This window comes from Felis catus, chromosome E2 (assembly GCF_018350175.1).
Source record: "Felis catus isolate Fca126 chromosome E2, F.catus_Fca126_mat1.0, whole genome shotgun sequence".
In the NCBI taxonomy this organism is placed as follows: Eukaryota; Metazoa; Chordata; class Mammalia; order Carnivora; family Felidae; genus Felis; species Felis catus.
In genome coordinates, this window is record NC_058382.1 from 3,115,075 (window position 1) to 3,140,180 (window position 25,106).

Genomic DNA, 25,106 nt, shown 5'->3' on the forward strand with positions numbered 1-25,106 from the left:
CCAACAGTGATACCGCTCCACTCCCACGGAACTAATAACGGTCGTTCGTGTCTAACAATACCAAGGTTGTAGAGCCACAGACCCCATCGTGTGGCCCTGGTGGGAGGAGCAAATGCTAAAACGCACGCGGAAACGTCGAAAGCACGCGCACCTTGTTACTCGGCATTCTTACACACACAGCAGGCTTTAAACAACATCTGTCCTCATTACACGCACTGTAAACGCGGTTGTAGGTTCAAGAAACAATACCATAGGACAAAAAATGAACGACCACTGCTCCCAGCAGCAGGGAAAAATCACAAACGTCATGATCAGCCAGACCAGCAAGTCATAAAAGATTCCCACAATTCGAATGCCTTCGTGCACAATTCCAAAGCAGGCAAAAATAAGTTGTACTGCTGAACATACATACGTAGGTTGTAAAACTGTAAAAGGTTGTCTACATAAAGTTGGCCATTCTGGTTACCTTAAACTGGCGAGAAACCCAGGTGGACTTCTGGGGAGCAGGTAGTCCTGTTTCTTTACTTGGGTGTTGATTATGTGGATGCTTGCTTTATAATTCTTTTCTATATATATGTGTGTGTGTGTGTGTGTGTGTGTGTGTGTGTGTGTGTGTATTGAATCCTGAAATACACTATTTCAGGATTTAAAAAAATTTTTTAATGTTTATTTTTGAGAGAGAGAGAGAGACTGCAAGCAGAGGAGGGGCAGAGAGAGATAGAGACACAGAATCTAAAGCAGGCTCCAGGCTCTGAGCTGTCAGCACAGAGCCCGACACGGGGCTCGAACCCACCAACCGTGAGATCATGACCTGAGTCAAAGTCGGATGCTCAACCGACTGAGCCACCCAGGTGCCCCTGAGGATTTTTAAAACAAAAAACTCTTTATGTGTGGATATGGACCAATCTCCAAACTAGATTAAGTTGGGGTGGGGGGTGGGGGGAGCAACATGTGAACAGTGCAAACTATTATTTTTTTTTATTTTGTTTAAAATAGGATATGTGTTATTTGCCTATGCATTCAAAGCTTCTGGAAGGTTACTTTAGAACCTGCAAATATTGGGGCGCCCGGGTAGCTCAGTCGTTTGGGCATCCAACTTCAGCTCAGGTCATGATCTCGCAGTTCTCACGGGTTCGAGCCCCCATCAGGCTCTATGCTGACAGTTTGGACGGAGCCTGGAGCCTGCTTCTGATTCTGTGTCTCCCTCTCTCTCTGCCCCTCCCTCACCTTGTGCTCTGTCTCGGTCTCAAAAATAAATAAATGTAAAAACAAAAAATTAAAAAAAAAAAAGAACCTGCAAATATTAATTGCCTCAAGGAAGCAGAGCTTGGGATACCTTGTGATTGTTACTCTTTCAAAAAACAAAGACTTGATTTTTTTTTTTTTTTTTTTTTTTTTTAGATAAAAGTTTCTACAAAGAAACAGATCCCTCTAATTCCTATCTCCCCAACGGCCCCCTTCATCAGGGACAACCAGTGTTACCAGCTGCTTGTATATTTTTCTAGAGAGATTCTACACAAACGCAGGCAGAGTCAAATATACAATCCTGTTAATCCCTTTATTCTCGCACAGCACACAGCGTCCTGCACACCGCATGCCGCTCCTTGCTCTTCCAACGTAACGAAGTCTTGGAAGTCTGTCCACATCAGCACTTCTCTGCTCTTAGCTGCCTAGTGTCCCATCATATACATGCGCCATGACTTACCACATCCTGTATTGATTGACCAACGACCAGCGACGCTGGAACGAATAATCTTTGGAGGTGGGCCTTGTGGCACACAGGGAGTATGTCCTTACAGCAAATCTTATACATGACGTTACTGGGCCAAAGTGTTACAATTACGTTTGTAATTTGTACAGATATTGCCAAATTGTGCCCCGTGGGGTTTGTCCCAGTTTACGTTCTGTTAACAACATAAGGGCGCCCATTCCCCCATGCCCTCACTAGCTCTTTGATTTTGACCCAACATTTGGATTTTTCCCAGTCTGGGAATTACAGACTATCTTGTTTTTTGTTTTAACAGACTTTACTTTTTAGAACAGTTCTGGACTTATGGAAAAATTATCAGAAGTGTCCCCTATTGCTGCCTCTCTCCCATAAATACTATACAAAATGTAGATGCTAGGGACACCAGGGTGGGTCAGTCAGTTAAGCGTCCGACTTCAGCTCAGGTCATAATCTCATAGTCTGTGAGACCGAGCCCCGCATTGGTCTGGGAGCTGACAGTGCTGAGCCTGCTTGGGATTCTCTCTCTCCTGTCTCTGCTCCTCCCCCATGCACGGGCACGTGTGTGCACTCGCTATCTCAAAATCAACAAACCTTAAAAAAGAAAAAATGTAGACGCTAAAACAAAGTTGCTGGTGTTGCTGAAAGCCCAGAGCCAGGGGTGAACATACAGTAAGGGCTGACTCAGCAGGCTGCTCAAACCCCACACGTGCACGGGGCACGCGCGTGGGTATTTGTGAAGAGTTTCCAATAACTTCCAAGAACAACACACAACAAACAGGTTGTGGAGCCAGGGGCTGGGATGCTGGGGCCCCTTTGCCCCTGGATACTCTTCTTCCATTTGCACATCTCCAAACCACGTGCACATGTTATTTTCATAATGACTTTAAAAGAATAGATGGTTTTATTCCAGCCAAGTGACTACAAGAGAAACAAAGGGAAATCAACAAATTTGCTGGACAGCCTGGATCAGAAATGCTGCAGATGTCATGACATTCACAAACACACACGGCCGCTCGCACGAACTTGGGAACCACAGGGTACTGGGGAGTATGGATTTGGCACGTGTGCTCACGAGTGCCCTGGAAAACACACATGGTTTCCCGTGCAAGCAGAGTTATAAACATGGGAAGACATCTCCGATGGTCTGAGTCCATCCGGTCAAAATAATTTATAATAATAAACATTCATTCATGCAATTATGATCTGTGGGCATGACATGGCAGGTCTCTTCCTAAGCTTTTTGCACACTGTGTCTTCTCAACAGCCTTAGGAAGTAGGATTTGTTGATGTAGACATCACAGATGAGAGAACAAGGTCATAGGGAAGTTTAGTAATTTGCCCAAGGTTGCAGGACCAGGGAGTGCAATGCAAATATCTGTGTGTGTACGTATGTAATGGATGGATATATACATATATGTGCATATATATGCATACATGTACACACACATATCTCAACGTATGATATGCCAGTGCTAATGGAAATATAGTATGATTAAGGCCAGCGTCTCAGCCGAGCCCCCGTGTTGAGTGAGCCTTTGACAGCAGCCAAGGGTGTGTCCTACCCTCAATTCTGCAGACATTTTGAGCTAGTGCTAGAGATGCAGCAGCAAACAAAACCACAATCTCTGCCTTGTGGACCCCTGAAGAAATCAGGCACTTGAAATGCTTCTGAGATGGGGAAACTGAGGCATTGAGCCACCAGGTGACCCACCCACAAAGGCACCCCTCGAGGCAGGGGTCCTGCCCTGATGCAGACAGGGGGGCCTCTGCAGGATGCCTTTCGCCGCAGGGCTCTGGAGTGGAGACGGGGAGCAGGGGTGTTCCAGGACATGGGTCTCCAGAACAGTAGAGACCAGGGGTCTCCTGTGTGGGATCCTTGACCTGTGGCATACTGGCTGGCACAGGGTGTGTATGCAGGAAACAGGTCAGGGCAATGACAATGTGACCCCTTGCCAACCTGAGCCTAGGACACCTGCTTTGTAGAGTGACTGCGGCTGTTGGGAGAAACAGCCACTCCCCATGTGTCTGCATATACACACACAGATTTGCACACAAACATATCCCGCTTCTTGCTGTACTTGCTTCTGGAAGACCAAAAACCCACTGCTACTGAGCACTTGTCTAGTGCAGGCCCTCTTCTTGCCAGCCCACTCAGTTCTGACAAGAGGCACAGAGAGGTCCAGTTACTTGCCCAGAGCCACACAGCTAGTGGTTGACATGTGGGTGGGACCCAGGCAACCAGGTCCCATGCCTAGCAGCCATCACCAGCTGTTAAACACCAGGAGGCAAGGGGTGGAAGCCACCAGAAACTACTCTAGCTCCTCAGGATGGGAGAGAAGGGGTGGCCCAGTGAAGGGGTTGTGTGTGGTTCCCAGCCCGAACAGGACGCCTAAGGTCACCCGTAGCTGGTGGCTCCTGCCCACTATGGGGGCTGAGCACTCAGGAGCCACCAATGAGCTCAAGACCAGCAACTCTGGCTTCAGACGGGCGAGGCAGAGATGGACACACTCCTGGCCCCCATGGCCAGGGCTCTGCCCATCCCTCCTGGTACCCTTCACTCCCGTGGGCCTGGTGCTTAATCCCCAGGAGGGCTGGGAGCTGCCCCAGGACCCGCTTCCATCAGGAACCATCTGGACACCCTCTAGAAAGGGTCCACTGTCCAGTCTGAGACCACAAAGCCCAAGAGCGTACGTGCTCTCGTGTTCACAGGCCACACATGCATGAGGCACGAACCAGGACATGAACAGGACATGACAGTGGGCCGACCCTTGGCCCCAATCCCCATCCATGAGATTGAGGCTCCATCAGTCTTTCTTGAAGCTGTGTCCCGTGTCAACAGAGTCTGAGACCATGAGGACTGTAGTCAACTTTACGTGTTTAGCGTCCAATGCCTAATCTGCTGCACTGGACAGTCATCTGTGATGTTCAGAGTAAGAATTTGTACTAGGGGCACCGGGGCGGCTCAGGTCATGATCCCATAGTTCCGGAGTTCGAGCCCCCGGTCGGGCTGCTTGGGATGCTCTCACCTCTCTCTGCCCCTCCCCTGCTTGCTGTCTCACAAATACACATTAAAAAAAAGAAAAAGGAAGACCCTGTACCAACCCCCAGCCTGAGGGGCAGGAACGCTGGCCTGGACATCACCAGCAAGACCTGGGCCTGGGCTCCACCAGCCCCCTCCCTGGGCCCTCCGGTCCCCAAACGCTGTGACCTGTATGTTATGGCGAAGAACACCCTGCACAAGCAGGCACACACACGCAGGCGCGGAGCCCCAGGCGAGGTGGCTGACATATTTATTGCTCGGGAGGGGGAAACAGGTGCTCAGGAGCTCTTGGTGGGGCGGGCGCGCCTCCTCTTCACCATCACCGGCTTCTGGCTGCGCAGGATGGCGCTGGCTCTGCGAATGGCGGCCTAGAGCGACAAGGAACGGGCTCAGCCCACCAGCCCTCCCCCAAGGAGGGGTCGGCAGAGACCCCGCCTCAGTTCTGGCTGCCCCACTCACCATGCGCAGGTCTGGACGGTACTTGTTCTTGCGGATCATGTGCCGGATGCTGCTGAGGGTGGCCCGGGCATTCTTGTTGATGGTGGTCCGCACGTAGGAGGTGGCAGGTTTTCGCTGGCCTAGAGGGTGGTAGGGGTCAGCTTGACAGTCGTCTGGATCTTTAGTGGACCTCCCAGGCAATGGTGGTGCGGTCTCACACCGGACACACGGGCGCCAACGCCATCCACCCATGTACTGCCACAGGCCAGGCCCAGCTGAGCACCCTGACGGGTCTTCTCCTGTGTCCCTAACAGTTATCAACTCACTTGACAAAGGAATACAGAAGCACTGGAAGGAGAATTCTCATCCAAGGTCACAGGCACACAGCAGTTAGGTGAACACAGGCTATCTGCCCGTGCCCTGCGGGCACAACCCCCATGCTGGCCAGGCAGCCAGTGCTCTGGACACCACAGCTCTGGTCTCTTCCTGCCCTACCCCCAGAGCCCAGGCTACCCCGTCTGGAACAAGGGTGTGAGACAAGCCGTGAGGCTTGGCTGAGTTGCTGGCAAGCCACGAAGGGGCCAGGTAAGGCCAAGGTGAGGAAGAGCCCTGGGCCAAGCACCTGCCCTCCCGCATGCCTGCACAGGCAGAGCCAGGACTCCCGCTAACCACGACCAAAAGGAAAGCACCCCCTTTCTTGTGCCACAAAGCTGCGGGTCTCGGTTTAGGATCTCAAGTAGAACAGTGGGGTCCTGGGTAGACTCCGGGCTCCAAAAAAAGATCGTAATAAAAGGGGTCACCCAAGAAACCAAGGACGCTGCACCACACCAGTGATTTTAAACACTGGCCTTGACCAAGCTGCTGACCTCAGAGCAGAAACATTACCTCCTCATGTCAGTCCAGTTTGACAGCCCGGGGGAGGCCACCCAACAATGTGAGAAGAAAGTACAGTTTTCAGGGCCCAGAGCACCAGAACAGGGTTTTCGGGAGTACCGGAACCCTACAAGCTCGTTCCAAGCTCTCTCTTGCTCGGGTGCTGTGCTCCTCAGAAGGGACAGTAATCCCCCTCTAGCGTGGGAGGGAGTCCCATCAAGAGTCAACTGCTGTCCCTGAACAGCATCAAGAGTCCCATCAAGAGCCGTGGCCACTGCTGTCACTGAACAGCATGCTGGACTGCAAACCCAAAGAGAAAGCAGCCGTACTCAGAGCCCAGGGAAATCCTCATTCCGATCGCTTAAACTAACCCCCTTCCCCACCTCCCCAAGAACAAAGATGGTGGAGCTGGGATACCGACTCAACCTTTACCAGCCTCTCAAGTTTTGTCCCCGTGACCTGCTAAAGACACCTGTCCAGGCCCCAGGGCAGTTTACGGGGGTCACACTACTGCTGCTTCCCATGCAGAACTAGCCTGTCACTTCTTACCTGCTGGCCTGTTTTCCCACCTGTGCAATGGGGACATCTACCTCCCCGACATGCTTCAAGGACTTAACCTGAAAACATCACACGACCGTGCAATCCTGCAACTTAGCCCTTAGAACCACCTGGTGTGCATGAGATCCTGCTACGCTTAACAGATGCTCACACCGCTTCCCTCCCGATCTGGGGAATCCTCGATTCCACAGCATTACAGCTGTGGCCCGAGAGGGGCCTGCAGCCCGGAGCCAAGCCAGGGCGAATGCTCACCGGATCTCCGCTTCATCACCACCACCACCCCTTTGCCGTCGGCCGCCGGCTCCACGCCCACAGTCTTGCGGTGAATCAGCCCGTTGTAGCGGAAGGAGTTGCGAGCCTTCAGGTTATTGGGCTCCTGGGAAGGAGAACGCATCGGGGTCGCGAGGAGGGAAGGGGCCCCGCGACCGCGAGGGTGCCCCCCTCAGACCCCGGCGTCCCAGCCCCACTCACGGTGCTGTACGTCTGCTTGTTCCTCTTAATCAGGAAGCTGGAGCAGTTCCGCACGACCATCCATTGCAGGTGGGCGGACATGGCGGCAGCTGCGGGAAAAGGGGCAGGGACAGGAGTCAAAGGGAGTCCCGGACCGGCGCCTCAGAGGCAGGGTGTGACTGGGAACCAGGGCGAATAGAGGTCCCCAGGGGCACACAGCGACCTAGCACTTTGCCAGACGGGGCTGGATGACCAGAGGCGGCGGCCCGAACTCGGGAGGCCGAGACTAACTGCGGGGGATGCAGGGGTGAGAACTCGAGAATTCACAGCGATTTCCAGCGGTGGAGTCGGGGGGGGGGGGTGGAGACAGCCAAGGACACAAGGGGCGCAGCGACTGAGGCCACGCAAAGGCAGAGACCCAGGGCCGCGTAAAAGTGCTGCGACCACGCGGGCCGACGGAGAGCCCAAACCTCACCTCCGCTCCCTACAGCAGCCGGAGACGGAAAGAGGCAAGCAGGGGGCGGGGCGACGCCTTTAATACCAATACGCATTTCCGCTTCCTCCGTAAGCTCGCACCGCCCCCGCCTGTCCCCGCCTCCTTCCGTCCGCCTCCGAGGCGGCTCGGAAATGTTCGGCCTCTCCCGCCAGCTGGTCTCCTGCCGCTCGAAGACCTTCGGAACTCTTCGGGCACCCGGGGGCGTGTTCTCGGAGGCGGAGCGCCACCGTTCCGGGGGCCCTTCGTGTGTTTTCGGAATTCCACGGCTGGATTTCTGAGTGGGTCCAGTTCGAGAGGCCCCAAGTCCCTTTCCTCAGCGGTTTCTCTCCGGGGTTGCTCACCAGCGCTTGGCACAGTATAGGCGCTCAACAAGCATTTGTTTTATGAATGAACGTGCCAATGCGTGAATTACCTAAGGCCAGCTCCAGCGTCTTCGGATCCTTCCGCTCTTCGTAACCTCTCGGCTATTCCCGACGAAGGCACGGAGGCCCGCTCGGCCGTTTTCGGAAATCTCAGGAAACGCTCTTCCCCCGGGGTGGTGGCCTTCTCTTATTGGCGCTTGCCCTTTCGGGTCTGTTCGGAAACACTCGATTTCCATTCGGCCACATTCGGAATTCTGTAGCTAATCCCGACAGACCTCTCAGTTTGCCGGCCTCAGGTCCTTCTGAAATAAACTCTTAGGGGCGCCTGGGTGGCTCAGTCGGTTGAGCGTCCGACTTCGGCTCAGGTCATGATCTCACACTCCGTGAGTTGGAGCCCCACGTCGGGCTCTGTACTGACAGCTCAGAGCCTGGAGCCTGCTTCAGATTCTGTGTCTCCCTTTCTCTGACCCTCCCTCGTTCATGCTCTTTCTCTGTCTCAACAATAAGTAGACATTAAAAAAAAAAATAAACTCTTGGGGCGCCTGGGTGGCTCAGTCGGTTAAGCGTCCGACTTCAGCTCAGGTCACGATCTCACGGTCTGTGAGTTCGAGCCCCGCGTCAGGCTCTGGGCTGATGGCTCAGAACCTAGAGCCTGCTTCCAGTTCTGTGTCTCCCTCTCTCTCTGCCCCTGCGCCGTTCATGCTCTGTCTCTCTCTGTCCCAAAAATAAATAAAAACGTTGAAAAAAATTAAAAAAAATAAAAAATAAAATAAACTCTTAAACCGTTTAGAGTCTAGAGTTTAGAATCTACAGTTTAGAGTCTAGAGATAAGCTAGACGGAATCTCCTCACAGACTGCCACCCCAGGAGGGCATAGATTCCCTCTAAAGGTCGAGTTCCTTGGAGAAAAGAGATTTGCGTGGGAAAGCTCTTGGTTCCTTTAGGGGGTCCATACCTGTTGGCCCAGCCTCTTCTCCGTGCCTTGCTGCCTCCCGCTCCCGTTCTCCCGTTCTCCCCTCTCCAGTGTGCCCACTGTCACACCCGTTAAACTTTCTGGAGGTTTATTTTTTTGCCTGATGTAGATCTGTGGCTTCAGCCTCACCAGCACGGGGCTTGGCGCTTGCTGGTGGTGGTGAGGATCTCAGGGGACCCCAGCTCACTAAAAGGAATGGCAATGGCTTAGGTCGACCCCATTATTAATGGCACCCTGATGTGTGATCATTTCTGGGAATTCCTTGAGGGCAGGAGCCTCCTCTGGTCCCTCTCTATGCTTTTGGGCTTCACCCCGAATGAGTCCTGGCAGTCCAGAGGCACTAGGGAAAACCTCCTGAGCAGACGGGAACCCGGGGATCGGCCTGCTGCCCCCATCAGAGCACCCAGAGTCTGGAAGGCAGCTGTGCTCACCGCTATAACCACCAGCGCTGCACCAGAGCGCCCAGGATCTGATGGTTGGTGTCCACAGGGCTGCGAGAACCATCCACCTTCGTGCCTCTAGGTTCATTCCCAGGCGCACGAGAGGCCCCAGGGGACAGGCAATGAGTGAGAGAAAGCTCCGTAGGGCCCATGTTTCTTCCATTAGGGCACCCTGACTGCTGATTCTTTGCCTCCCGGAACTCTTTGCGGTCCAGGGGCCTTGTCTGATTCTTGTATTTGACGCCTCCTCTCCCCCCACCACCTCCACGCCTGGCCCAGCCGTGGGGCGCTGGTGCGCAGGGGGCCCTGGTGACAGGCACTGAGCAGAAACAACGTCGGGGCTCCCATAGCACCCCACGCTGCCTCTTTAGACAACCCTGATCCTTCATGCTCCTTGGGGGTGAATAAGGCCCCTCCCACCTATATCTGTGAGCCAGGCTGTCCCCCAGCACAGGCCTCTGAGGGCCGGGACGTGCTCAGAAACCGCGGCCAGGGTTCCCCCAAGCCGGGCCGGTCTGCACCCAGCCAGCTCAGGTGACCAGGAGGGCGCCGGGCACACCTGGCGCCGTCCCCTGACCCCGCCCCGGGCCCGGCCGCACCCCGGAACGCTCTCCGGGGGAGCCAGCTTGGAGGAGCAAGGCCATGGCCGCGGCGCCAGCGGTGGGCGCCCCGCAGGGGCCCCCGCCGGGTGTACCGTCCCCGCCGGCCGCCGCGCCAGGGCCTGCGTCCGGCCTGGGCCGCTGCCGGATGGCGCTGCTGCTGGCCGTGGCGCTGGACGTGGCGGGCATGGCGGCGCTGCTGACCGGCGTGTTCGCGCAGCTGCAGGTGCGCGGCCGCGACTTCGGCGACCTGCTCATCTACTCGGGAGCGCTGCTCGTCTTCCTGAGCCTGCTCGGCTGGATCCTCTGGTACACCGGCAACATCGAGATCTCGCGCCAGGAGCTCGAGCGCGACTACGGCCTGCGGCCCTCGGCGCTCGCCCGCCTCGCGCGCAAGCTCTCCCGCCGTTGGTCCGCCCCGGCCTCCTCCTCCGGCCCGCGCGCCGCGCCCGGCTCCCGGGGAGCGCGCCGTGCCGCCCGCGCGCCCCCGCCGCCCGCCGCCAGCTCCCGCCGCGTGCGCCTGCAGCTCGCCACGCTCGAGGCCGGGCCCGGGGCGGCGGGCGCCGGCACCGAGTGAGCCCGAGGTGAGGGGCGGGGCGGCGAGTGGGGCGGCAGGGAGAGTTGGAGAGAGCTGGAGAGACAGGGGAGAGACAGCAAGAGTGACGGGGGAGGCGGGGAGGGGGAGGTGGAGAGACGGGCGGGGGGGGGGAGAGCTGGAGAGACAGGGCGGGGGTGGGGGGAAGTGCTGGAGAGAGATGGTGGGGATAGAAGTGGAAAGAATGGGAAAGATGGGGGGATGGAGATGGAGGGAGACAATGGGGAGGAAACACAGGGGTCAAGGTTAGAAAGGAGAGTAGCAAGGCCTAGAGGGTGGAGGCTCAGACAGCAAGTAATGACAGTGGACTTGGAAGACACAAGGAGACCCTGCCCCCCAGATGAGGTCCAGGGATATCTGTTACCTCACCCCCACACTTGGAGACCCTGCTCTGCACCCCAGCCCCCAGCAGCACCAGGTCCCATTTAATCCTCTCTGTGTAAATGGGTCTCTGCCATCACTACTAGTATCATCCCCATCCCAGTAGGGGACATTGAGGCCCAGAAAGGTGCCGCCTCTTGCCCGAGGGCACACAGCTGGGATTCTTCTGAAAAAGAGGGAAAGAGTAAGAACACCAGGAGGAGTGTGAGATGCAGGGAAGGCTCTACTGCTCTTTCCTTCCCTTTTCTCTCTCCTCTACCTTTTATCTCCTTTCCAAAACACACACTCTCCAGCTTTGCTCAAACACCTGCTATGGCTCCCTGTTGCCCTCTGAGAAAATCCTAGCCACTCACTGCATGTGGGGCCAAGTTTCAGCCCCGCATCCCCTGCCTTTGCAGTTATGATGGCACCCCTCCGTGCATGGACACCAGGCTCCCTCATGTCAATTGACCTCTGTTCATGATTTCCCTTATAGCAGGAGTGCCCTTGCTGCCTGTACTCCACACAGAAAACTTCCCATGTGTTCATTATGGCCCAACTCAATCTTGCTGCCGTTCTTTGGGTCTTCATATTGTCTGAGTTACCCCTGTTATCTCTTATATCTGTCTTGTTGTATCTGTGTGCTGGTACTATCTCTCCCGCTGGGCAGGCAACATCTTGACGGTAAGGCTTGGGTCTCTAGTGTCTTCATTCTTAGCATGGCCTAGCAAAAAGTAAACTCGGGAAGTCAGAGGTTGATGAGTGGGTAGGTGGATGGTTGGATGGGTTGTTGGATGGATGGATGGATGGATGGGTGGATGTGTGCATAGATGAAGGGGTGGATGGATTGATATGGTTAGATTGATGAACTGGTAGATAGACGAATGGGTGGTTGGATGGATAGTTTGGGCAGATAGGTAGGTAGATAGATGAGAGAATGGATGGTTGGATCGATGAGTGGACGGCTAGGTAGAACAATGAATGGATGAGTGACTGAATCACTTTCTCAAATGGATTTCCATAAAAGAGTGAAATCCTGATGTCCTAAGACCTTCTTTGTATGTGAGGAATTAACTTTTCTCCTATGTATTCAGAATGATACTAGCTATATACCCTTCTTTGTGAGAATTCAGAAAATAGTCACTCCAATCATCTGCTGTGTTCTGTAGTTCAGATGAGGAGACTGGTTTAAGAAAAGATGTATGCGAGGTGCCTGGGTGGCTCAGTTGTTTAAGTGCCTGACTCTTGATCTCTGCTTAGGTCTTGATCTCAGGGTTATGAGTTCAAGCCCTGCTCTGGGCTCTATGTTGGGCTTGGAGCCTACTGAAAGAAAGAAAGAAAGAAAGAAAGAAAGAAAGAAAGAAAGAAAGAAAGAAAGAAAGAAAGAAAGAAAGAAAGAAAGAAAGAAAGAAAGAAAGAAAAGAAAGAGAAAGAAAGAAAAAGAGAGAGAAAGAAAGAAAAAGAGAGAGAGAGAGAGAAAGAAAGAAAGAGAAAGAAAGAAAAAGAAAGAGAGAGAGAGAAAGAAAGAAAAAGAGAGAGAGAGAGAAAGAAAGAAAGAAAGAAAGAAAGAAAGAAAGAAAGAAAGAAAAACAGAAGATGTTTGCATAGCTGAAGCATCAGCTAACACAAAATTCGGCATATAATGCAGAAATACTCACCAGTGGTTAAAATTACCCCTGAAAATCCTTTACCTTGCCCCAAAGTCTAATACATCTGGATGGATCTCCGGCTGGAGCCACCTGCCTGCCAGAAACATGGGCCAAGCTGACTGGAGCGAAGGCCCCTGTTAGAAGGAAGACAGGCCTGTTCAAACACAGGACTCCTTAGTGGTCAGGGTGAAGTGTTTCCAGTGCATGAAGGACAGAGAACTGGAACTGGAACACAGGGACCTGAAGATTCTGGCTCTGGGTCACTCCCTTCTCCCTCTGGAGCCAAAATCCGTTGAGTGGACAGACAGAGCCACTACCATTCTGTTATTTATCCCCTCTTGTGGTTTTCTTTCTCTGCCAATCTCTCTTTTTCTCTGTCCCTGTCTCCTGTGTCTCTTTGTCTCGGTCTCTGTGCCCATCTTTCCCTCTACACGTCTCTGTCTCTCCTCTCTCACTTTCCTGTCACTCATTGTCTACCTGGCACCACTGGGCTCCGGTGAGTTAAAGGCCCACAGGTGCTGCCTCGAAGGGGGGCCTGGAGGGAGATGAAGGAACAAAGGAGAAGGTGTGTGAGCTCCCTGGGGCTAAAGCAGCAAGAAGGGGCTCCCTTCCCCTGCACCCTCAGGCCGCTGGGTGGGGGGCCCAGCAGATGCACGGATACTGGGAGGGGTCCCGAATAGCCACTAACCCTTCCCTTCCTCCTGCAGACGAACCCATGGCCCCACCTGTTGGCACTGGACCAGGATGTGCAGCTGTGCCCAAAATCATTTGGCCACCAGGATGCCTATCTGTCCTCCCCCATTGCCCCCCCCCCCCATAAATGGCTCTGCCTCCTAGCACTGTGTGTCTGTCTGGGAGAGGGACAGCCCTGGGGCCAGGCCATACCCCCAGAGGAGCTGCCCATGCCCTTGGGGACCTTGTAGCCAGCTTCACACCGACCCCCCACAGAGGGCGATGGGAGAGTGGGGCCAGGATCTTGAGCACAGACGCCCCCTCTCTCAGTCCACACCTCCCTCAGCCCAGGCCCCTCTGGTGGTTTGGGAGGTCCTCCGGGAAGCACGCAGAGGGACAAATTAGACTTGCAAAATATTTATTGGGAGGAAGCATGTATGGAGGGTAGTTGGTGACACCTGAGATTGGGGGGAGTGCTGGTCAGGATGAGTCTTCAACTGTCTGCACTTCCTCGAAAATGTCTGTCTGGCCTGTGGAGAGTCTGAGAGTAAAGTTGTCCACTGGAGACAGCCCGGGTCCAGCAGGGGCCCCTCCCATGCTCAGGCATTGATGGGAAGCCAGGCACATGCTTGGGGACAGGATCCCAAGGGTAGGCAGCAGGCAGAGGCCGACAGTCCGTGATGCTCCCGCAGGAGAGCTGAGGACCACATTTTCATGGCGGCAGGATGCCACCCCAGCCCAGTTCGGGCACCCCTCAGCCCTGCGGCCTCAGCCCAGGCCACCCCCTGCTTACCCACTGCCCCCCCCCTCAGCCCAGACCTCCCACGATCACGCACACACACGATCACACACACACACACACACACACACACACACACGCTGACTCCCTGCCCCAGAGCTCGACCATCTCCTGCTCCCATGATACTTAGAAAAGGTACCACAGGTCCATATGCTAGATCTGTATTGAGGGGTCCCGCCAGGAGTGCCCCTAATCATCATCCTCTCCCCCTTCCGTCTCTTCACCCCCTTCTGTCGTCCCTTCCCCTTCGGTGGCCCCTGATGTGTCCAGGTTCCCCTCCAGGGGAAGGGAGGCCCGCGTGCTGCCCGCGGACCCCTTCTTGTCGCTCAGATTCCTCCGGTCCTTGGACAACAGAGACTCGGTCTTCGACAGGTCACATTTGCCCTTTAAGAAGCCTGGAAGGTTCAGCATGTCCCGGCGCTTGGCCCACCTGGAGGGGAGGACGGACACTCAGCCTCGACCTTCCGCCTGCCCCTCTGGGGATGTGGGTCCCACCCCGAGTCCGAGTCCCAGCCCCACTTGCCAGAACAGGCAGATGCTGCAGATCAGGAAGAGGAGGCCCCCACACGTCCAGCCCAGCGCCCACATGTGCTTCCTCCGCATCATCTCTGCACAGAGGAGGCAGCTTTGAAACCGGGGCGGGGGGAGGGGGGGTCTCCACCATGGCCCCAGGGACCCTGCTGCCAGGCACTCACCGTCTGGGCGCTGGTGGTAGCAGACCCCGTCCCGGTAGCAGCATCGGAGACGCAGACAGAGATTGGGGTTTTCGATGGCCGCCTGGCCCCCACAGCTCTCCCGGTCCCACACATCTCCCTCACAGCCTTGGGACCAACCACACGTGTCAGCTATGCCACAGAGTCCGCCCAGAGCCTCAGAACACCACAGTCCCAAAGGCAGGCTCTGGGATTGTCTGCCCGGTGCTCACTCTGCGGGACACAGGAGTCCTGCCCCCAGCACCGCCTCCCTCAGACCCAGGAGTCCAGACCCCCAGCCCTCCTCCCTCAGACCCTGGAGTCCAGACCCCAGCCCTCTTCCCTCAGACCCTGGAGTCCAGACCCCCAGCCCCCTCCTCCCTCAGAGACTAGACTCCCAGCCCCTCCTCCCCCAGACCCAGGAGCCCAGGCCCCAGCCCCTCTTCCCTCAGACCCAGGAGTCCTGGCCGCCAGCCCCCTCCTCCCTCAGACCCTGGAGTCCAGACCCCCGCCCCCTCCTCCCTCAGACCCTGGAGTCCAGACCCCCACCCCCTCCTCCCTCAGACCCTGGAGTCCAGACCCTAGCCCCCTCCTCCCTCAGACCCTGGAGTCCAGACCCCAGCCCCTCCTCCCTCAGACCTAGGAGTCCTGCCCCCAGCCCCTCCTCCCTCAGACCCAGGAGTCCAGACCCCAGCCCTCTTCCCTTAGACCCTGGAGTCCAGACCCCAGCCCCCTCCTCCCTCAGAGACTAGACTCCCAGCCCCTCCTCCCTCAGACCCAGGAGTCCAGACCCCAGCCCCTCCTCCCTCAGACCCAGGAGTCCAGACCCCCAGCCCCTCCTCCCTCAGACCCAGGATCCTGAACCCCAGCCCCCTCCTCCCTCAGACCCAGGAGTCCTGCTCCCAGCCCCTCCTCCCTCAGACTGGGGATCAGTCCCCCAGTCCCTACTCCCTTTAGACTCAGGAGTCTAGTCTGGCTCCCTGTCCTTGGAGGACCCGGGTTTCATCCACTGCTCACTCCATGGATAGAAGAATCCCTGGATTCCATTCCCATCTGTGAAGGAAAATGGTTGGTGTTGGGGCTGCGGTATGAAGGCTGAGGAGGCTCCCTGCTCAGCACTCTGACCCTGTCTTTGGCCCCCTCACCTACTGAGCCCTGCATCAGCAGGAAGAGGCTCAAAGCTGGGATCCCAGAGCCCACCATGTCGCCTCCCTAGACCCCTGGGGCCTCTGTGGGGACAGACCTTGAAGGCCATCACCCCAGCAACCAGCTGGGCCCCGCCCACTGCCCACCCAGCTTTTAAGGTTCTAAGTTCTGTTGCCAGGGAGCCCCCTTGACATGGGGAAGAAGGGAGAGGGGGTCACACTGGCCTGGTCGCGCCTGCTTGTTAAGAAGCTGCTTCCTTAGCAACCAGGTGGGAAGGGCCGTGGGGTGGGGGTGGGGGCCCGGGCATGAAAATGAGCCTCCGTGGCAGAAAGAGAAGGCGGTGGCGGTGTAAGACGTCTGCTCCCTGTGAACCAGGGGACTCCACGGGGTAGGGCCTGGGGGACCTTCCTGCCAGGGAATCCCTCCACTTAGTAACCCGATAGGATACCTGCCGGGCAGCTCATAGCCTGGGGTCTTCCCCCTAGCAACCAGGGGCAGGGGCCTGAGGCTCCCTGAGCCCCATTGTTAGGGAGGCCCCCCAACAACGAGATGGCCTAGGAGGACGAGGGGGAAAATGGGGGTTGGTCGGGGGGGGGACAGAGCACTTGCTCAGGAGTCCCCTTGTCCCAAAGGCACTCCGGGCCTCCGGGTGGAGAAAGTATGGGGCATGTGTAGGGGGCCTTAGGGATGTGAGGGCCCTGAGGCTGGCTTCTCCCTAGGCCTCAATCCACCTACAAATGGGGAAAGGAGTCCATGTGGAGGTCGTCAAGCTTCCCATTTGGTTCCCCTCAGTAAGGAGGAGGAGCCCAACTGGGGAGCTGGGTTGGGACTGCGATCCTTAGTTCTCTCAGGTGAACTTCCAGTCAGCTTTGCAGGGCAGTGAGGAGGGGCCTCCTGGGGCAGTATAGCTTTGGGGCCTGGATTTCTGAGTCTGAGAGAGGAGGGGCTGGGGGGCAGGACTCCTGGGTCTGAGGGAGGAGGGGCTGGGGTCTGGACTCCTGGGTCTGAGGGAGGAGGGGCTGGGGAGCAGGACTCCTGAGTCTGAGGGAGGAGGGGCTGGGGGCCTGGGTCTGAGGGAGGAGGGGCTGGGGGCCTGATTCCTGGGTCTGAGGGAGGAGGGGCTGGGGGTCTGGACTCCTGGGTCTGAGGGAGGAGGGGTCTGGGGTCTGGACTCCAGGTTCTGAGGGAGGAGGGGGCTGGGAGCCTGGGCTCCTGGGTCTGAGGGAGGAGGGGCTGGGAGTCTAGTCTCCGAGGGAGGAGGGGCTAGGGGTCTGGACTCCTGGGTCTGAGGGAGGAAGGGTTGAGGGCCTGATCCTAGGTCTTAGGGAGGAGAGGCTGGGGGTCTGGACTCCAGGGTCTGAGGGAGGAGGGGCTGGGGGCCTGGGCTCCTGGGTCTGAGGGAGGAGGGGCTGGGAGTCTGGACTCCTGGGTCTGAGGGAGGAGGGGCTGGGGGTCTGGACTCCTGGGTCTGAGGGAGGAAGGGGCTGGGGGCCTGGGCTCCTGGGTCTGAGGGAGGAGGGGGCTGGGGGTCTGGACTCCTGGGTCTGAGGGAGGAGGGGGCTGGGGGTCTGGACTCCAGGGTCTGAGGGAGGAGGGGGCTGGGGGTCTGGACTCCAGGGTCTGAGGGAGGAGGGGGCTGGGGGTCTGGACTCCAGGGTCTGAGGGAGGAGGGGCTGGGGGCCTGGGCTCCTGGGTCTGAGGGAGGAAGGGGCTGGGGGTCTGGACTCCTGGGTCTGAGGGAGGAAGAGGCTGGGAGTCTGGACTCCTGGGTCTGAGGGAGGAGGGGCTGGGAGTCTGGACTCCTGGGTCTGACGGGGGAGGAGGAGGCCAGGACTCCTCTGAGGGCAACTGTCCAGAAGCCCAGATCCCATTTCTCTGGAAGCCCTGTGAGGCTGACCCCCTGCCCTGCGCATCTCTTGTAAACATCCTGGTGGGAGCTGAGTGGCCCTGTGCTGCCTCCGTCAGAGATGACACAGGTTAGAGGGGGCTCAGCAGGGGGCCGGGGGTGGGGGGTCATAGGGGTTGTGGAGCTGAGGCCAGCAGCTGATGACCATTTCCTGTGTCAACATCATCTGGACCCACTTCGCAATTCCCGGGATTCCTCAGGGATCAAGGAGGGGGTGGGGGGCGGGGCTGCCAGGGCCCTGGACCGCGGCTTGGGACTGGGGGGGCCCCCGCCGTCACGGCCCTCACCGCTAATGACAGGTTTGGGCTGCTTCTGCGGCCCGCCTGCCCCGTCACCCCCCAGAGGCCAGACAGGACCCCCCAGGGACAGACAGACGGACACACACAGCCTCGGACCTGCTGACCTCACACCAGCCAGCCCCACCTCGCCCAGGGGGTCGGCACCCACAAGGACCCCCGGCTCCCTGCTAGTATCCCAGTGGTACCTTCCCCCAAGATTGTGACCCCCCCACCAGAGCCTCACACACTGGGTCTCCCCTGGTCTCTGAGTTTGTTTCTTCCTGTGTCCCTAGATCCCATTGTTTTACATCATTGTTTGTCACTCTGGGGGTTTGTGCTACAGTCTCTGTTCCTGCTTGTCCTGTCGTCTGGTCACCTCCCCAAGGCCTGCCTCTCAGTGTCTGCACCCCACCCCTTCCTTCTTACTGTCCTTGTAGTGGAAGTAGCTGGAGCACCCCTCACCCTGGGGAAGACCCAGGAGTCTGGAGAGTTCCCCCTGCCCTCGCCCTCCTGTCCTGCGCTACCACATCTCCCTCAGCCTCCTGCAGCCGGGAAGGATGAAAGAAGGGCAAACATGACCCCAGAGTCCTGGGTGATGGCCAAGGCGACACTGGGGGTGGGGCGGGGGGACTGGCCCCAGCCACGCACCACTGACCTAGCCCCAGACTCCTGACCTTTTCCGTAGCGTATTCTCCAAATTACAAAAGGCAACACCTTTTTCTCTACCTGGAAGCCAGGGTTTGGGGCTTGGACACTGGGCATGGGGTCTGAGGGAGGAGGGGCTGGGGGCCAGGACTCCTGGGTCTGAGGGAGGAGGAGATGGAGGTCTAGACTCCTGGATCTGAAGGAGGAGGGGCTGGGGGCCTGGACTCCTGGGTCTGAGGGAGGAGGGGCTGGGGGAAGGACTCCTGGGTCTGAGGGAGGAGGGGCTGGGGGTCCAGACCCCTGGGTTGAAGAAGGGGGTCTGGTTCCCTGTAGGTGGAAGGGGCTGCCATTTCGAGATCCCTTTTGTTGCTCCCAGACTGGCCCCAGGCCCAGTCCCTATCCCCTCAGGCCAGTCCATCCCCCAGGCTGGTGGCCTGAGTCACCTTGGCTGGCCCCGCCGGTCTGGGGGGGGGGCTACGTCAGTTCTCCCCTCACTGACGCAGCCTTGGGCCCCCCACGCTGACTCAGCCGGAAACAGGCCCCCTGAGGGGCGGAGACCCAGTGGTCAGAGGCCTGGGTCCCTGCGGGAACGGGGGCTGGGAAGGGCCCCTGGGGGGCCCTGGAAGGGGTGGCCATGACAGACCAAGGGAGAGAGAGCTCTTACCTGAGCAATGAGGTCATGTCCCACCATGGGGGGGCTGTGACCTCACCTCCCTGGGGAGGAGAGCCGTCGTCCCCCCCCTCCCATGGTGGGGGATGGGAGGGGGAGAACTCTAGTCTCCATTCATCCCCAGAGCCCCCCCTGCCAGCTCAGCACAGGGCCTAGAGGGAGTCTGCTGGGGGACCTTTGGAAAGGCTCGTCACTTTGTCTTTCACTGTTGCTTCTGTCCTGGGTGGTGGTGGGGGGGGGAATGCTCCTGGGAATGGAGCTCTGGACCTGTTCCCTCACGGGCTCTGCCCAAGTGCCTGGCCCTCCTCCGGGTACCATGTCCACGCTGCTGTTTCCCCGTCTGTGTGCGTCTCCCCCTCTGGCGCCAATGCCTCTCTGCACCGCGATCTCTCTGCAGATGTCCCCCGTGCCCTGTCCCCAGCTCCTCTCCCTGGCTGAGCCACTCTCTCTGCAGTTCTGTAACCCTCCCTGCCTCCTCTGCTCACGCAACATCTCCACCCTTCTTTCTCTGGGTCTCCCCGCATGTGTTAATAAAAATCAAGAAAGAGAATAACAATGGTTCATATTTCCTGAGAGCTGACTGCGTGCTTTGCATGGGTGAAGTCATTCTTACCCCGGCGTTTGGGGGGTAGGATGGGTACTCGGTCACCCCCATTTCACAGGTGAGGAAACTGAGGCACAGAGGGTTACCGCACCTCCTTTCCATCTCTGCTTCTCTCCCCACCTTCACATCCCTACCTGTCTCCTGGGGAAAGGCTCTGCCCCTCTCTGTCCTCAATGTTCAGCACCTCTGTCTCTCTGAGCGCGTCTGTCCCCCTGCCTGTCTGTCTCTTGGGACCTTTCAGCTCTGTCACCTGCTCCTCTGTTTTCTCTGTATCTCTTCTGCAACCTGCCTCCCCTCTATGACTGCAACTTTGTCCCTCTTCCTCCTGGGGTCTCTCTGCGACTGCAGTGTATCTCCTTAGTGTCTCCGTCTCTCTATCTCTGCCTTTCAGAGGATCTATCTCTGCCCCAATGTCCCCATCTCCCCAAGTGTCTCTGTCTCCTTGCTTGGGTCTCCAAACTCCGTCCCCTTCTCTTTCTCCGTTCCTCGTCCCACGGGGTCGCTCTGCCTCCCCATCCTGCGTCTTGTGGCCCCATCCCCAGCTCTCCGTGTCCCTCAGTGCCAGTCCTGGTCCGGTGGACCCCCGCCCGCTGCCCGCAGCCGGGCCCCAGCCCTGTGCGCCGTGTGTGTCTGCCCCTGCGGCGGCCGGCCGAGGAGGTGGAGGGAGGGGACGCCAATGACCTCACCAGCCCCTCTCCGACCACCCCCCCCCCTTTCTCTTTTCAACTTTTCCAACTTTTCCTTCCGTGCCCTCCTCTGAGCAAGGCAGCGTGAGCCCTGCGAGGCAGCCGGCTCCGTCTGAATGGAAAAGGCAGGCAGGGAGGGTGAGTCAGGATGTGTCAGGCCGCCCTCCCCTGCCGCCTGCCCCCCGCCCGCCCGCCCTGGCCCCCTATATAACCCCCCAGGCGTCCACACTCCCTCACTGCCACGGCCCTCGCTGCTCACACGCACATGCCTCCCCTCCCCAGGCCGAGGCCCAGCTGACCCCCAGGGCTCCCCCCCGGCAGCGGACAGGGAAGGGTTAAAGGCCCCCAGCTCCCTGCCCCCTGCCCTGGGGAATCCCTGCCCTGTGGGGACATGAACAGTAAGTTGGTTCAAGTTCATAGGGTGGGGGGGGGGACAGGAAGGGAGGAGGGAGGGACCGCGGCGAGGAGGGTGGGGAGCAGACAGACACAGCGGAATCGGACAGAGAGAGACAGAGGAGAGCGAGGGAGCCGTGGGGAGGCAGAGACGGAGGACAGGAAAGGAGATTCAGAGAAAGCAGCAGGAGGCCGGGAGCAGAGACGGGCAGAGACAGGAGGACGGATTTGAGACGCGGAGACAGGGCAGCGCGAGAGACATGAAGACATACAGACAGAGACAGACAAATGCCGGGAGGTGACCCCCAGGAGCGCGGGACGCCCTGGGAGTCGGCAGACACCCGGGCATCCCGACAGAAAGGCTCCGGGAGGGAAACTGAGGCAGGGAGCCCGAGGAGGTGAGCGCAAGTCCCGAACGCCGACCCCCCCAGGCAGGGGGAGGAGAGAAAGAGAGACAGCGGTGCAGACAGGAACGGGAGAGCCAGACAGATGCGGACCGACGGACAGACAGCGGCCGGGGAGGGCCCGGGGGGCGGGCTGGGGGTGTGATGCGGGAGCGGGGCGGCCCGGGGGGCGCTGATTGGCTGGCGGGCGCGGGGGTGGGCGGGGCGGCTGGGGGATGGGCTGCCGGGGAACCAGCGGGCCGGAGCCCCCGCGGAGCGCGCCGCCGCCGGGTCCCTGTCCGCCTCCCGCGTCCCCGCTGCGCCCGCGTCTCTGCGTCCCTCCGCCCAGGTGTGCCCCGGGGGCATCCCCGGCACCACGGCCCGGCCTTCCGCGGTCCCCCTGGGCAGGGGTCTGGGCCTCCGTGTTCCTGTCCCGGTCTCCTTGCCCCACTCTCAGTCCGGCTCGGGCTCCCGAGGCCCGGGGAGGGGGCAGGTTCTGGCCTGTGCCTCCCCCCTCATGCCCCGCCCCGGGGCCCAGATTCCGGCGTCCGGGGGCGGACGGGAGACGCCCGGCCCGTCTACCCGCCCCGGGCCGCGTCTGCTCCGACGGGCGGGGCAGCCAGAGCGGGAGAGGGAGAGGGCAGCCCGCCCCGGGCCTGCGACCTGCCCTGGGCGCGCCACCCCGGGTCTCGGGACCCCCAGTCCCTCCTCCCCCGGACCCACCAGTCCGGTCTGAGCTCTCTCTGCCTTCTCCCGCCCCCAGGTGTTTGCTGCCTGGTCCTGGTCGCTCTGAGCCTGTGGCCGGATAGAGCTGCTGCCCCGGGGCCACCGCCGGGCCCCCCACGGGCCTCCCCAGACCCTCGGGCCGAGCTGGACAGCGCCGTCCTCCTGACCCGCTCTCTCCTGGCGGACACTCGACAGCTTGCTGCGCAGCTGGTGGGAGAGCCTGCCAGGGGCTGGGCTGGGCCAGGGACCCGGAGTGTGGAGGGCTTCTGGGCTCGCACGGAAACAGCGGGAGGGGGGAGTCTGGGGCCTGTCTGCAGGATGGGGGGACCCTTGGAGCTGGGCAGGGTCCCCCTCAAGGCTTCTTTTTCCCCACAGAGAGACAAATTTCCAGCCGACGGAGACCACAACCTGGACTCTCTTCCCACCTTGGCCATGAGTGCAGGGGCGCTGGGAGCCCTACAGGTAAGGGGAGGGGAAGGGGAAGAGGGGGCAGAGGTGAGAGCTGGGCGGTGGCCAGGGTGCACGGGGGGCTGGGGGCCAGAGCAGGCGTGTGGCAGGTGTTCCGTGATGCCCCCCATGCCCTGCCTCCTAGCTCCCAGGTGTGCTGACGCGGCTGCGGGCAGACCTGTTCTCCTACCTGCGGCACGTGCAGTGGCTGCGGCGGGCGGGCGGCCCTTCCTTGCGGACCCTGGAGCCGGAGCTGGGCGCCCTGCAGGCCCGGCTGGACAGACTGCTGCGCCGGCTGCAGCTCCTGGTACGACCTCGCAGCTCCCAGGCCCCATACCTAGACTTGAAACCTGAGACCCTGGGACCCCAGACTCCAGGCCTGCTCAGAGACCCCCAGCCCCCTCGAGGCCCCAGACCCTGACCCAAAGCCAGCCTGGAGACCCTGACTCTGCAAACTCCAGACCTCAAGAGCCTAGATCCTGAGATCTCGGATGAGCCGACCCCAGATCCTGAGCTCTGAGTCTCTAAGACCTCAGATGCTGGTTGTGAGCCCTTAAGACCCCCAAACCCTGACCGCCAAAACCTGAGACCCAAGAACCTGAGATCAGAAAACTTTAGTTGCCCGTTCCTGGGCCTGACCACAAAGACCCTGGACCTCAAATTCCAGCTCCCAGTTCTGAGACCCCAGCCCTCACCCACGAGTCCCTGAGCTTGGATCCTAGAGACCCCACATGTAAGACACCAGCCCCAAGATCTTGGACCTGACCCCAGACTTGAGCCTACAGCCCCCAGCACTCACCTAGCATCAGGATCCCAGCCCTGACTCTATAGACTTCACCCCTCAATCCCCTGAGCTTGGCCCTCTCCAGCTTTGAGACCTCCACCTTTTGGCCCCAGCCTCCACTTTCTGAGGCCACTTTCTGTGGGTTGAGAACTCCCCACCCAGAAACCCTACCCTGCAGGTTAAAGACCCTCTGGAAACATGCAGCCTGGACTCCCAGGTTCCAAACGCCCCTTCCCGGGACCCCCACTGCACCCCCACCCATTGCTAACCTTCTGTCTTCTCCCAACAGATGTCCCGCCTGGCCTTACCCCAAGCACCCCCAGACCCACCAGCTCCCCCACTGGCCCCCCCAGCCTCCGCCTGGGGGGGCATCAGGGCAGCCCACGCCATTCTTGGGGGGTTGCACCTGACCCTTGACTGGGCCGTGCGGGGCTTGCTGCTGCTGAAGACTCGGTTGTGACCAGCTACACAGAACCGCCAACGTCCTTCGATGCCACATCTTATTTATTTATTTATTTGGGGACTAGGGGCATGGAGGTCAGGAGATACCCCCCTCTTCTTCTCCCCCTAATTAGAGACGGTCCCTCCAGGAGACCTGGGCAGAAGAGGGAGGGCATCTGTGCCTTATTTATACTTATTTATTTAAGGGCGTGGGTGGGAGGTGGGTGGGCTTGGGGACCAAAGGGTGAGGGAACTGGAGTCCTGGATTCTTGAATCTCTAAGACGTCTGGCCACAGTGTTTCCCTGTTCCCCACGCCTCTGGGCCTAGGCAGGAGCATATATTATTTATTAAACAATTACTTTTTGTGTTGGGGTGGGGAGGGAAGGGAAAAGAGGCCTGGGTTTTTGTACAAAATGCAAGAAACTTTTGTACGATACAGAAGGGGGAATTAAATTTGTCATACACATCCACTTAGAGGTGATTTCTCTGAGGGCTGGGGGCTGGAGTAGAGGGAGGCAGGGACCCTTAGTGGGCAGGACAGCAGAGGGGAGATGGTTGGTCCTCCAGGGCAGGGTCTGAGCCTCATCTGGTGCACAGCACTTCATAGACTCTCAATAAATATTTAATAGAAGGTTCCAGAAGGTCATCCAGTGCCCTACAGTGCTTGTACATGACAAGGCTGCAAGTTCAAGGTCATTCATTATGGCAGTTCACAACAGCAAATTGGAAGCAACCTAGATGTTCAACAGTGAGGGATGGTTTAATAAATGACACCCATCTGTGTGATGGAATACTATTAGCCATAAAGGGGGGATGATACAGAGGCGGCTTTAAGACATAGAGAAAGCAGGCTACTAACCGCTGCATGATTCCCACTTTGCTTCTCTGGATGGATGGATGGATGGATGGATATATAGATTTTTTAAGAAGTCCTAGAACACAGGGCACCTGGCTGGCTCAGTCAGTAGAGCATGTGACTCTTGATCTCTGGGCTGTGAGTTCAAGTGCCACGTTGGGCATAGAGCTTACTTTAAAATAATAATTAAAAAAAAAAAAAAAACCTCCTAGAAGAAAATACACCAAAATGTTGACCATGGTCCCCTCAGGGTGGAAGGCAGGGTGGGATTATGGGTGCTTTCATTATTTGTGCTTGTCCGAATTACTCAGAGTTTCTACAGTGACCATGTGTTTTGCATGACCCATTTAAAAAAAAAAAATGATACACACTTTTTAGAAGGACGGAATGCCAGCCAACCCCTTCCCCCAAAATAA

The 25,106-nt window shown here is 58.2% G+C and overlaps 4 protein-coding genes across 6 annotated transcripts; 2 read left to right on the forward strand and 2 right to left on the reverse strand.

Moving 5' to 3' along the window:
- Nucleotides 1–5,003: 5,003 nt before the first annotated feature.
- On the reverse strand, nt 5,004–7,683 carry RPL28 (ribosomal protein L28). Its single transcript, XM_003997396.6, has 5 exons — nt 7,564–7,683; nt 7,110–7,198; nt 6,891–7,014; nt 5,229–5,347; nt 5,004–5,137 (listed from the first exon to the last, which is right to left on the reverse strand). The coding sequence occupies exons 1-5, from the start codon at nt 7,637–7,639 to the stop codon at nt 5,048–5,050; spliced, it is 498 nt and encodes a 165-aa protein (XP_003997445.4). The 5' UTR covers nt 7,640–7,683; the 3' UTR covers nt 5,004–5,047.
- A 930-nt stretch (nt 7,684–8,613) lies between these two features.
- On the forward strand, nt 8,614–13,397 carry TMEM238 (transmembrane protein 238). The gene is made up of 2 exons (XM_023245233.2): nt 8,614–10,541; nt 13,269–13,397. Exon 1 carries the CDS (start codon nt 10,001–10,003, stop codon nt 10,532–10,534), a length of 534 nt encoding a protein of 177 aa, XP_023101001.1. The 5' UTR covers nt 8,614–10,000; the 3' UTR covers nt 10,535–10,541; nt 13,269–13,397.
- A 780-nt stretch (nt 13,398–14,177) lies between these two features.
- Nucleotides 14,178–15,996, reverse strand: TMEM190 (transmembrane protein 190). Its single transcript, XM_003997397.5, has 5 exons — nt 15,870–15,996; nt 15,742–15,777; nt 14,728–14,853; nt 14,556–14,640; nt 14,178–14,462 (listed from the first exon to the last, which is right to left on the reverse strand). The coding sequence occupies exons 1-5, from the start codon at nt 15,925–15,927 to the stop codon at nt 14,222–14,224; spliced, it is 546 nt and encodes a 181-aa protein (XP_003997446.1). The 5' UTR covers nt 15,928–15,996; the 3' UTR covers nt 14,178–14,221.
- A 154-nt stretch (nt 15,997–16,150) lies between these two features.
- Nucleotides 16,151–24,475, forward strand: IL11 (interleukin 11). 3 transcript variants are annotated; one of them, XM_023245413.2, is made up of 6 exons: nt 16,161–16,258; nt 17,836–17,846; nt 22,199–22,371; nt 22,537–22,623; nt 22,754–22,915; nt 23,682–24,475. In XM_023245413.2, the coding sequence occupies exons 1-6, from the start codon at nt 16,176–16,178 to the stop codon at nt 23,850–23,852; spliced, it is 687 nt and encodes a 228-aa protein (XP_023101181.1). In that variant the 5' UTR covers nt 16,161–16,175; the 3' UTR covers nt 23,853–24,475. The 3 variants fall into 3 exon arrangements, with proteins under 3 accessions (XP_044902356.1, XP_023101181.1, XP_003997447.1); XM_045046421.1 differs by lacking the exon at nt 17,836–17,846 and having other exon boundaries at nt 16,151–16,258; XM_003997398.5 differs by lacking the exons at nt 16,161–16,258; nt 17,836–17,846 and adding an exon at nt 20,907–21,057.
- The last annotated feature ends 631 nt before the right edge of the window (nt 24,476–25,106 follow it).

Bases quoted from the DNA above. Each gene is read 5' to 3' on its own strand.
- RPL28 (XM_003997396.6), bottom strand. From the start codon at position 7,639: ATGCGTATTGGTATTAAAGGCGTCGCCCCGCCCCCTGCTTGCCTCTTT. The intron at 7,199-7,563 runs GTGAGGTTTGGG...CTTTTCCCGCAG, and splicing joins GGCTGCTGTAGGGAGCGGAG to CTGCCGCCATGTCCGCCCAC. The intron at 7,015-7,109 runs GTGAGTGGGGCT...TCTCCTTCCCAG, and splicing joins ACAAGCAGACGTACAGCACC to GAGCCCAATAACCTGAAGGC.
- TMEM238 (XM_023245233.2), top strand. From the start codon at position 10,001: ATGGCCGCGGCGCCAGCGGTGGGCGCCCCGCAGGGGCCCCCGCCGGGT.
- TMEM190 (XM_003997397.5), bottom strand. From the start codon at position 15,927: ATGGTGGGCTCTGGGATCCCAGCTTTGAGCCTCTTCCTGCTGATGCAG. The intron at 14,854-15,741 runs GTGAGCAGTGGA...GTTGGTCCCAAG, and splicing joins GGGATTCTTCTATCCATGGA to GCTGTGAGGGAGATGTGTGG. The intron at 14,463-14,555 runs GCAAGTGGGGCT...CCTCCCCTCCAG, and splicing joins TGCAGCATCTGCCTGTTCTG to GTGGGCCAAGCGCCGGGACA.
- IL11 (XM_023245413.2), top strand. From the start codon at position 16,176: ATGAAAATGAGCCTCCGTGGCAGAAAGAGAAGGCGGTGGCGGTGTAAG. The intron at 22,624-22,753 runs GTAAGGGGAGGG...CCTGCCTCCTAG, and splicing joins GGGCGCTGGGAGCCCTACAG to CTCCCAGGTGTGCTGACGCG. The intron at 22,916-23,681 runs GTACGACCTCGC...TTCTCCCAACAG, and splicing joins TGCGCCGGCTGCAGCTCCTG to ATGTCCCGCCTGGCCTTACC.